This window comes from Hemibagrus wyckioides, linkage group LG14 (genome assembly GCF_019097595.1).
Source record: "Hemibagrus wyckioides isolate EC202008001 linkage group LG14, SWU_Hwy_1.0, whole genome shotgun sequence".
Lineage (NCBI taxonomy): Eukaryota > Metazoa > Chordata > Actinopteri > Siluriformes > Bagridae > Hemibagrus > Hemibagrus wyckioides.
Window position 1 is genome coordinate 19,967,749 of NC_080723.1, and position 11,808 is coordinate 19,979,556.

The 11,808-nt window shown below is 38.3% G+C and overlaps 1 protein-coding gene and 1 gene segment (V, D, J or C); both read left to right on the forward strand.

Moving 5' to 3' along the window:
- The first annotated feature begins 346 nt into the window (after positions 1 to 346).
- On the forward strand, positions 347 to 9,525 carry dnajc8 (DnaJ (Hsp40) homolog, subfamily C, member 8). Its single transcript, XM_058408005.1, has 9 exons — positions 347 to 498; positions 1,445 to 1,546; positions 2,547 to 2,603; positions 2,704 to 2,770; positions 3,299 to 3,393; positions 4,274 to 4,345; positions 6,887 to 6,978; positions 7,733 to 7,808; positions 8,621 to 9,525. Exons 1-9 carry the CDS (start codon positions 424 to 426, stop codon positions 8,738 to 8,740), a joined length of 756 nt encoding a protein of 251 aa, XP_058263988.1. The 5' UTR covers positions 347 to 423; the 3' UTR covers positions 8,741 to 9,525.
- A 1,060-nt stretch (positions 9,526 to 10,585) lies between these two features.
- Positions 10,586 to 11,118, forward strand: LOC131364557 (probable non-functional immunoglobulin kappa variable 6D-41). The segment is given in 2 exon segments: positions 10,586 to 10,634; positions 10,745 to 11,118. Coding segments are annotated over 2 exon segments (423 nt in total).
- Positions 11,119 to 11,808: the final 690 nt, after the last annotated feature.

The window sequence follows — 11,808 nt, forward strand, 5'->3', positions numbered from 1 at the left end:
CCTTCCCAGAAGAGTTGAAGCTGTTATAGCTGCAAAGGGCGGGACAACTCCATATTACATTCATGTGCATGTAAAGGCAGACGTCCCAAAACTTTTGACAATATATGTGTCAGATCATGACAAAAGCCAATAGGAAGGTGTTAACAGTGTCTGCGCTTCAGCACATGGACTTTCCGGTTTTGACGTCATAACACCCCAGAAATGTTAATTACGTGCATATGACGTATATTTTGATTTTGTTTAGCTATTGTATTTCTATGTTGTAATTTGATTAAAAATATTACAACCAAAATAAAAAAAAAAAACGTTGCAAGAATTTCACATCACCTAGTTGATAACTAATTTTTTTTTGCAAAACTTGCCATCAGCGAGGCACACTTCCGCTTTAACGACGTCACATCCGCAGGGAGGTCTACATCCAAAATGGCTGCTCCAGCAGGCGCCTCCGCTGCTCCGGGTAGCACCAGGGATGAAGCGTTTCAGACGTTTTATACAGAGGTGATCTCAATGCTCCAGTTTTTTAAACGTGTCCGGGACTGATAGCAGAAACCCATCTCCGTTTGTGTTTTTATTCCGTGTCATTTAGCTCGACCGTGTAGAGAGAAAAGTCCTGTTTTGCTGCGTACAGACTGCCAGTGTTCCTCCAGTGTTAGCTAGAGCTGCTAGGGAATTGACTTCTGCCTGGTTATAGCTATGTGTTTTTATTTCATCTTATACGTGTTAATATGCGATTAAGCCGGCTGCATTGTAACTAATATAATGTTTAAAACGCAGAACTGTGACTTAGATCGAACACATTCAGCGCGATCGAACACGTCCAGCGAGGGTTGCTTTCCAAACCGCTTGTTATCGGCTGTGAAGTGCACTAGCTAGGGTGCAGAAGCCGCTCTCTTAGACGTAATAAAGTGCGCAAATATACGGAGTGTACAGGATTTTAATACACAGCCACCGAGATACATAAACACGAGTTGATTCCCTGTGAAACTTGTTTCTTAATACCTAAAGATATACAGTTAAATTCCAGTTACTTGCTTTTTACTTTATTTTAAATGTATGTTTTTTGTATTTTTGTAGCCTTTGATTTAAAAAAATATATATATATTTATATAAATAAAACGTTCAGCTCTTATGATCAGTTCTGTATCTTAGATCAGCAGTCCTATTATTTAAATATTAAGTTAACAGTATGCCATTAAAATGTATTTATTTATTCATTTATGCCATTTATTCATTTGAGATTTTGTTTTAATATGCCTTACTTTTCTACACAAAAAAACCGGCCCTGGTTTTGACATTAGAACTGATGTTATTATATTTACTTTTGTTTGGAACACGTGTATACTCATGAAGCTATTTCTTTACAGATGATAGCTTGATCTTTAACGCTTACTCACTCTTACAAATGTACAAATCTGTTTTTTTCCCCCCTCATTCCTTTTTACAGGTGAAGCAAATTGAAAAGCGTGACTCTGTACTGACATCCAAACAGCAGATAGATCGATTGTTGCGGCCCGGCTCGACGTATTTCAACCTCAACCCTTTTGAGGTGACTGCTCTGTCTGGTGTTTTCATGTATTAAGAAAGTACATGCTTTTTTAACCCTTCCATTCATAGCGTCCTGATTTATAATCCGTCTCTGTAAGGCTCTCTTTTTATTATTGGAAAATCTCCCTTAAAAGGCTGATTATCTTGATTTCTTTTGTCTATAGACTGTTTGTCTTACTCAGTGCGGCGTGCCTCTTGCATATCTTTACTTTTTTGTTTTTCATTTCAATATATCAAATCTGAAGTTGTTCAAAGGATCGTCTTCAAATGATGGATGAAGACCTACCTCTTCTTTCGTTTTGTTTTATGTACATTTATTAAAAAAATAGTAATATACTCAGTTTTTAGGCTGATGGTATCCCAAGTCTGTGACCTATTGAACCGGTGTTAACGTATTCATTGATAGAGACTTCACTGCACTTATGTATGTCGCTCTGGATAAGAGCGTCTGCCAAATGCAAGTTAAAAAGAAACAGTGCGCCAGATTTCACTGAACACGTGAGAGTTCTGTCCGTTTCATTTTTTTTCAGAAATAGAAATTTCTTTTATAGAATTCAAGTATTCAATTTTCTGTAATAGAATTAAGAAAAAATAGAATTCTAATATTTCTTAAATTGAAAAACATTTCGTTAAGAGAAATAAAATATTTCTGAAATAGAAATGGACTTTTCTGTGATGGAGAAATGGAATATGTTGTGTAAATTTCTCTTTTCTGATTTGCTCTTCAAGATTAAACATTTAGACTTGAATGGCAACTTTTTTTTTTTTTTTTTTACAAAGATTTTTAAAATATAATATTTTACACTTTTGTTTTTGTCTCGTCAGATAATATATGCAGATAATACATACAGGTGAAAACAATATATATATTTTTGTGCATCATGTGAATTTTAAGTGAAAAAAAATGGCTATATATATATATAACTATACCTGAAAGGGTTAAAGCGTTAAGTGTGGTTTCTCCTGAGCTTTTCTCTTTCTCTTCTGCTTTTTTCCCCCAGGTTCTACAGATTGACCCAGAAGCCACAGATGAAGAGCTGAAGAAGAGATTTCGCCAGGTAACCTTCATACCGTTGCTATAGAGTGCATTTATTTATTTCTATTTAAATCGTTTTCAAATTTTAAAGCAATTTCTTTTCTTTTATTATTATCCCCTAGTTGTCTATTTTGGTCCATCCGGATAAAAACCAGGATGACGCAGACAGAGCACAGCAGGCCTTCGAAGGTGAATTTTCTCTCTTCTGTTAGAAGATCTGCTTATTTCTGTGTGTCCCTCTGGCTGGCAAACCAACACATTCCATCATGATGTCATGTTTTCTTTGCTGTCATTTTCACACTGCGCATGCTTATTGTGGTCCGAATCTGAGCGAGCTTGTTCCGCATTGGTCTGGTTTCAGACTCACTTTATTCTATTGAACTCTGTATTTGTGTTCATCTTCAGAAACATCATCACAAACACACATGTAGAACACAATCATTTCATTGCACCATTTGCTTTTCACTATGTGTAAGACATCTCACCTCATCTCACCTCACATGTTCCCCTGTCACTCAGGCTACACGTTTTTTGTGAAAACTAGTGATGTTAATTTGCCTAAAACACACACTTATGCAGTTTACTTTACTTCCTGACCCAGTGCAAATCATGTTAATGTTCACGGGAGTTCCAGTGCAACGGAACTCGCACCACCTCCTACAGATTTTATTTAAAGTGAAAGAATTTTGTTGCTAACCCTATGGGAATGTTTTGCAGCGGTTGACAAGGCGTACAAGCTGCTCCTGGATCCCGAGCAGAAGAAAAGGGCCGTGGACGTGATTCATGCGGGAAAAGAATACATCGAGCACAACGTGAGTGCGTTCTCTCGTCCTTAAGTCGCAGATGAAGCTAGTTAAACAAGTTATTGATTGTTTTCCTTGAAAGGTTCCTTTCTCTCTGTTTTTAAATTTAATATCAGCTCATGTATTAAGATGTGTCCCATGGAGCAGCCTGTCCTAGTCAATACATAGCATCTCTGCACGTTATTCACACGCACTGTCACTTTATGACTTTATACACCGATCAGGCCTAACATTATGACCACCTGCATAATATTGTGTTGATCCGCCTTTTGCTGCCAAAACAGCCCTGACCCTTCATGCACTGTGTATTCTGACACCTTTCTATCAGAACCTCTTCAGCAATTTGAGCAACAGTAGCTCGTCTGTTGGATCTGATCACACGGGCCAGCCTTCACTCCCCATGTCCATCAATGAGCCTCGGCCGTCCATGACCCTGTCTGTGGTTCACCACTGTTCCTTCCTTAGACCACTTTTGATAGATACTGACCACTGCAGACCGGGAACACCCCACAAGAGCTGCAGTTTTGGAGATGCTCTGATCCAGTGGTCTAGCCATCACAGTTTGGCCCTTCGTCAGATTCGGCCAAATCCTTACGCTTGTCCATTTTTCCTGCTTCTAACACATCAACTTTGAGGACAAAATTTTCACTTGCTGCCTCTAATATATCCCACCCACTAACAGGTGCCATGATGAGGAGATCATCAGTCTTATTCACTTCACCTGTCAGTGGTCATAATGTTATGGCTGTTCGGTGTAAAAAAAACACTGTACAGTTATTTTTTGCACACTATCAAAAACTGCTCATCACACACCTCATCTTTCTTCTTTGTAATTTTTTACCTTCTACATGCTCTGTCCTAAGTGTTGACTCTTTTATTTTGCTGACAGATGAATCAGAAGAGGAAGCAGCTAAAGAAAGACGGCAAGCCTACAGTGATCGAAGAGGATGACCCGGAAGTGGTAATGGAGATGAATTTGTCATATTACAAAATTTGATCATCTTGTTTTTTTCTGAAGCACCGTGTGCACCTCGACACTGCCCATGAACCCACAGTGTTTTCACATTCAGTTTTCCTTCTTGCTGAGGTTCTCATAAGTGCCATATCTTTTATATATAACTGGTCAGATTTGGGAATTGAGCCAAACAGGGTCAAGGTCACAGCAAGATCAGATAGTTAAATCTTCGATAGCTTCTTTTCTGTTTTTAGTGTTAATATCTGAAGGGTGGTTCTGGCGTACAAATAATTAACAAGAAGGGCGTGACTTGTTGGAGGTGGAGATTTCCCTTTTCAACTTTCTTTTTGTCAGGATTCCTATAATTTCCAAATTGCCAAATTATACTGATACGGATCCAGTTTGGTGGCTACAGAGACTTTTAATTCCCACTGTAAATACGTACTGGAGAACGATAGACAAACGTCTGTTGATGGATATGTTCTTATATTGTCTATACAGTAGCCCCTTAGCAGATTCCTGCAACTGCAGATATCAGCAAACACCAGATCCTGTAACTGCTATAATTTATTTATTTATTAACATTTTTTTTCTTTATAGAAGATTTGTTCTTGCCATACATCCATTTTTTCTTTTCCTTTTCACATAAAGGAAGTACTTCACTACTCCTCTTTGACACATCCCACATACCAGCATTGCTTCTCTTGCCTTTTAGGCCCATGATTAAGCAGCTTAAGGGTTTCTTACACACAGGTACTGCAATAGCGTGAGAGTTGAAGTGATAACGGAGACAGCCTCTAATCGTAAAAATAACTAAATTGTCAGATAACCACAATGATCCTTACAATGTTATTATATAAGTGTATGGGATATTATAATAATAAATAAATAAATTCCGGGAACCATTTAGTAGTAACTAATAATAATAATAATAAATGATACTAACTTGCAATAATAAGGCAGAGCTCACTTGAACAGATAGACACAGTGCTGCTTACTCTAACTTGAAGGTCAGGGTGCGATAAACGTTTCCCAACGAGTCAAAACAATCATGAGACAAATAGGAGGGGTAAGGATGTCGGTATAAATGGAGGGGATTTTGTATGGGGGAGGGGTGCACTTGACCACGTTGGGCCTGACGTCGTGTACTCGAGTGCCATTTTGGTGTTCTTTTTGTTAAGGATCGTCTTGATAAAAATAAAGCCGGTTGCTTCTTCTCATCCAAGGCTGAGGAAATTTCTTTATTTTATTTTTTATGGATTAGTGACGTATTTGGTAATAATAGGTAATTGGAGAAGGCCTATGTCCACTCAGAGGGGCACTCTGAGTTCCAACACTGGGGGACATGTAGAGCATGGAGATGCTGGACAAAGGGGATGATTAACATCTTGGGTGAGAGCACATGAGATCCCAGAAGGGTGCCTAATTTAAATGATAAATATTTACTGTATTTATGGAATTTTATATACAGTGAAATTTTTCTTCGCATATCCCATCTTTGTGGGTTGGGGTCAGAGCGCAGGGTCAGCCATGATGCAGTGCCCCTGGAGCAGGGTGGGTTGGGGACCTTGCTCAAGGGCCCAATGGTGGCAGCTTGGCAGTGCTGGAGCTCGAACCCCGATCTTCCGGTCATTGACCCAGAGCCTTATCCACTTGAGCAATAACTGAAACATAGGATACTGGAGTTTTACTGCATAGTCACTGTCACAAAAGCAACATTCATTAGCAAATCTATGTTATAGACACTAGGAGTGACTAGAACTGCTTACTACTAGGGGTGCCCTTTTCCCTCGTTACGTCAATCTGGATAATTTTTTAAAATTTATTTATTTATTCATTTTGTCTCCCCCCCCCACATCACTGAGTTGATAACGCTTTAATTTTAGCATCACCACATCTGCAGGGAGGTCTAAATCCAAAATGGCTGCTACAGCAGGCGCCTCTTGAAGAATCAAAAACGTATTTTTGTGCAGGCAGAACACGTGATTGCATGGAAGGTCAGTAACGGTTACTGAAACAGAGATTTTTGTGTAAGAATACCGGCACCTTGAACAGATAACAGAGTTCTGGAGTATCTACACGTCCCTTGATTGGGTGTAACGAATGAGCTGAGGACCAGAAAACATTTCAAAAAGAATGTCAGATCAGGGAGGAGTGCGTAGTTATTTTCTATAGATCATTTCTTTGGTAATTTTTTACAGAAACTCTAATATGATATGAAATGATCCATATTGTGATGTAGGATTTTGTTTCCTTTGCGCAGCTCTGTCAGTGGATGTGTTTTTAAGTGATGCAGGTTTTCAACAGCTGATACCCGAGCCCTGTTTGCTGAACCGTTCCTGAACAATCGAATGAACGTTACACATCAGGTTTATCTGTCAGATGTGTTTTGGTTAAACCTAAATTGTGTTTGTACATTGTTAGATCTGTTAGTATGGGTTTGAATAAAAAAAACATTCGATTATTTCTAGCATGTTAAGTAGGAATGTTTGAAGTACTCCATGTCTGTGACAGCATGCAGAGGGAGTAATCCCGGTTTTCTTCTAGTTCCGGCAGGCCGTGTATAAACAGACCATGAAGCTGTTCGCTGAGCTGGAGATCAAGAGGAAGGAGAGAGAAGCCAAGGAAATGCATGAGAGGTACTCCACCTACTCCTCCATCCATCCATCCACCCACCCACATTCCTTGCCTTGCCTTTTACCTTGCCTTTTGCCTTCTGCCTTGCCTTCTGCCATGTCTTGCCTTTTGCTTTCTGCCTTGCCTTGCCTTGCCTTACCTTACCTTGCCTTGCCTTCTACCTTGCCTTTTGCCTTCTGCCTTGCCTTCTGCCTTCTGCCTTGCCTTTTCCCTTGCCTTGCCTTTTCCCTTGCCTTGCCTTTTGCTTTCTGCCTTGCCTTTTACTTTCTGCCTTGCCTTGCCTTGCCTTCTGCCTTGCCTTGCCTTCTGCCTTGCCTTGCCTTTTGCCTTCTGCCTTGCCTTTTGTGTTCTGCCTTGCCTTTTGTGTTCTGCCTTGCCTTCTGCCTTTTGCCTTCTGCCTTCTGCCTTGCCTTTTGCCTTCTGCCTTCTGCCTTGCCTTTTGCCTTCTGCCTTCTGCCTTGCCTTTTGTGTTCTGCCTTGCCTTTTGCCTTGCAATAATAAATGAACACTAAAAATTGATGTAAAAAAAATGTAGACTATAAACAGTACGCGAGTTTGTAATTGTTGAATAAAAACCTTTTTATAGAATTATTATTTAGAATATATTTCAAGCTAACCGATCTCCTCGAAGTGTACTGCAAAATAATTGAATCACAATATCATATCACTCACCTTTAGTTACGACCACAGCTTGCTTCGTCGTTTTTGTGTCAAAGCCTCTTTTTTTAATCTCCGTTATTTTTTTTTTCTCTTCAGAAAAAGGCAAAGAGAAGAGGAGATTGAAACACAGGAGAAGGCTAAGAGAGAGAAAGAGTGGCAGAAAAACTTTGAGGTATGTTTAAGCTTCAGAAACACTTTGGGGAAATGCAGAGTAAATCGTCTTTTAATATTAAATAGCAAATTTCATATTTAAAATATAGTTTTTAAATTAAATAACTGTTTGTGGAATTTGGCTGTTGTCAAATTTCTGTAGTGCATATTAATGAATAGGGGTTAGGTTTGCACAATTTATTTATTTAGATTTTTTTCCTTTTTCTCATGATAAACTATTTAATTTTTCAGAACCTTGAGCCTAAAAAAGACAATAATTATAATAATAATCAGATGAATGTTGGAAATTTATTTATTTATTTAGATGTTTCCTTTTTCTCATGATAAACTATTAAATTTTCTAGAACCTTTATCCTAAAAAAGATGATGATCATAATAATAATAATAATAATAATCAGATGAATGTTGGACATTTTATTTATTTATTTATTTATTTATTTATTTATTTATTTATTTATGTCTGTAACCCTAAAATGTCAATCTAACCCAACCTTAACCCTAGGTTCTGTGTTTTTCTGTGTTCATGCTGATCAGCATCTGTTAAAAAGAAAAAAAAAAACCCAAAACAAAACAGTGTATTCAAACAATTTAGACTAAATGCTTAATACAAACACAGTTGGATTAGAAAAGCATGTTTGCTCGAGCCACATCAGTATGCAGCCAAATAATCTCTGCTTTCTTATTTATGGCATCAGTAGCAATAAAAACAATCTCTAACCAATTAACACTACAGTCAGGTTACATTTAATTATCTGAGGAATCTGATGAATTAATCGTTTTCTTTAAAGCCCACTTTTGTTTTGTCTTTGACAGGAATCCAGGGATGGACGCGTGGACAGCTGGAGAAACTTCCAAGCCAAAGGTAAAAGCAAGGAGAAGAAGAACAGAACGTTCCTCAAGCCTCCCAAGGTCAAAATGGAGCAAAGAGATTAATAATCATGTGAAGAAAGAAAGAAATAAAATAAAAAGATAAAAAAAAAAAAAAACAGAGACGTGGAAGTCCAACCATCTGCATCTACTCTTATGGGTTTCCTCTTCAGGCCTGTGTGTGTGAGAGGGTGTGTGTGTGTGTGTGTGTGTGTGTGTGTGTGTGTGTGTGTGTGTGTGTGTTTAGGAATGTGACACTCTCAGTCCAGCTGAGGGCGCTGTGGAACAGCACATGTATCTCTCCCAACCCCGTGTAGTCTTTCTCCCCATCTGCTAGGGGGAAAGGTCTCGTCCTGTGGCTGGATGGATGCTTGTCACTATTTAAATACTGGTTTGTCACAGCAGATTGATCCGTCATCAGAGTAGTTTCTACAAGAGCAAAAAGGCTTTTCTTTCTTTTCCTTTTTAAATACTTTGTACATATTTGTGAGTTTGATGTCTATTGTGCACATGAGGCAAAATAAATGCTTTCTTTAGGTCCTTTCTTTTTTTTTTTCTTTTTTCTTTTTTTTTTACCCTGTCTCCCAGAATAAAACATGTTTGTAGCCTACATTAAAATTCAACAATTGCTTTGTTGGGGTTTTTTTCTTTTTTTTTTTAGTCTCACTTTCTTCTGTTCTAATAGAATTTTGAAACTTTTACCTCACTAAAACAAGTCAGTATTCATGAAGCGTTTTGCCATTAATTATCTTTCCTCAAAAAAACAAAACAAAAACTTTGTATGGTAAACTGCTAAGTAGGGGTGTATCGGTGCATCGCAATGCAATAAAGCGCAATGTGGAAAACTGCGATTTCGTTTCATGGAAATCAGCATTCTGTTAATAATGCATCTCATGCAGTTGCTCTGTTTGAACACCAGAGGTCACATTCTGCACAAAAGCTCAAATCTGTATCGTGCACTAGTCACATGATCAGAGTCTGCACTATTACAGGAAATCATCTGAACTTGTGAAGTGATCGATGGCTTCAGATACAAGTTATACTGCTTTTATAAACAGGTTATAACAGTTAAACTTCTCAGTAGCTTTCAGACGAAATCAGCCTCACACCATGGGAAGGAACATCAAAACCCACAAGAGAGGCAGTTCTGAAAAGGCAGCATTTTAGCCATCTTTGGAGCTCTACTTCTGATTAAACTGACTCCCCAGATGCGGATTTGGAGCTCATTATGGATCATGTATTCTGAATTTTTTCTCTCTGGGTCTTGTTTGTTCTCTCAGTTTTAAGAGGGAATGTATCCATTTTTACGTTTAAGATACATTTTCTTTACAATATTAAACTTAACAAATAGTAGACAAAAAGGCACATTGTTAGGCATTGTTTTTTTATTCAGATATTAAAAAGGAATCTCTTCAGTCAGTTTTTATGAAAATTCTTTCATTGAAATCTTGTGTTGAATCATATTGGATCGAATCGTGGAAGATGTGTCCTTACACTCCCACGATGTATTGTTGCCAACAGCAAGGAAATGGTCAGATCTTGTTAAATAGTTTTCTAATTTAAATAAAAACCAACAGTGAACACCTTCCACAATGAGAAGTAAATATGTTGACAGATTTTGTGCAACCAGTAAACATTTACTATGAAGTTGCTTTGAGGAAGTAGAAAGCATATAGTACTGTATCTCTGTTATAATGCTTTATTTAACAAGGAAAGCACCTTAAATACAATTTCTGAGAATTTTATTTTCGTCCTACTGGTTTCAGTTCTGTTTGTAACGTGTCTGTAGTGAAAATGCTTTTTTTTGCATTCAAACCCCATGCTTCAGTGCTCTGGGAGTGTTTATAGCGCTGTGACTTTAACACTTCATGACTGAGAGCTGCTGCTACAGCAACTTCACCCACAGCTACCATGACTTTCATCCCCGTCTTCATCTGGACACTGATCCTCTGGACTCAAGGTCAGACACTGCTTCATATTTTATCTCTACAATGATCTGTTCATACTAATACACTTATTGTTTCTATTAGAATATTTCAGTTTCATGCTGCGTTATTGTGTATTTTTCAGAATGCAGAGGTCAAGCCACAGTAACTCAGACTCCTGCAGTGAAATCTGCTCTTCCAGGAGAAACAGTCACCATCAACTGTAGAACCAGTCAGGCAGTGTATCATCACAGCTCATATGGTCACTACTTACACTGGTATCAGCAGAAACCTGGAGAAGCTCCTAAACTCCTGATTAAGTTTGCAAATCAGCGAGAGTCAGGTATTCCAGCTCGTTTCAGTGGCAGTGGATCTGGATCTGATTTCACTCTGACCATCAGTGGAGTCCAGACTGAAGATGCAGGAGATTACTACTGTCAGAGTAGGCATGAAATCTCTGGCTACTGGATCACACAGTGTTATAGAGTCGTACAAAAACCTCCCTCAGTCAGATTGTAGAGAGACTGAACTGCTGCAGCTGGGAGAGACTGCAGGTGCTGAGTTGGAGGATGTGATACGACACAATGACACTCTGTGGAGGAGAGGAACCACACCACACTAACTCACAACTCACATTAGAAATCACTCAATAATCATCACAGCACACTGCACACAGTCCATCATATCCACTACTTTTGTAGTTTTCTACAATCATGGTGGTTACTGTCACAATTGAAAACATCACAGTTTTACAAATATCAAGTATCTGATTATAAAATCCATTTCTGTTTCATATGATTCCCCACACATTCACTCCAACTGTCCTGCTCACAAAGACTGGTTTTCATACAGTTTTTTGTGTGCATCTTTTCTTGCAGGCATGGGTCTTGCAGCAAAATCCAATTACACCTCATGAAAACACATTCCAACTTAATGGCCATGTTTCCATTTTTCTTGATATTGTCTTACTAATAAGTGTTAGTTTTGTACTGATGTTTGGACACACTGACTCACTGTGGTGTTTAACTCCAGAGTATCAGAAAATATGAAAGGTAAAATTAATTCTTATCATAATCTATGGTTAGGGTTAGGGTAACTGTAAGAATCCTGGATAAGTTAAATTAATGAACAAATAAATGATGTTAATTTGTGTATATAGTCCTCAGCTTATGTCTAGTCTGGGCTAGAAGGACATCAGTCTCAGCTGCA

Coding starts and splice junctions, on each gene's coding strand:
- dnajc8 (XM_058408005.1), top strand. CDS start 424: ATGGCTGCTCCAGCAGGCGCCTCCGCTGCTCCGGGTAGCACCAGGGAT. Junction 2,771..3,298: donor AGCACAGCAGGCCTTCGAAG/GTGAATTTTCTC, acceptor AATGTTTTGCAG/CGGTTGACAAGGCGTACAAG. Junction 3,394..4,273: donor AAGAATACATCGAGCACAAC/GTGAGTGCGTTC, acceptor TTTTGCTGACAG/ATGAATCAGAAGAGGAAGCA.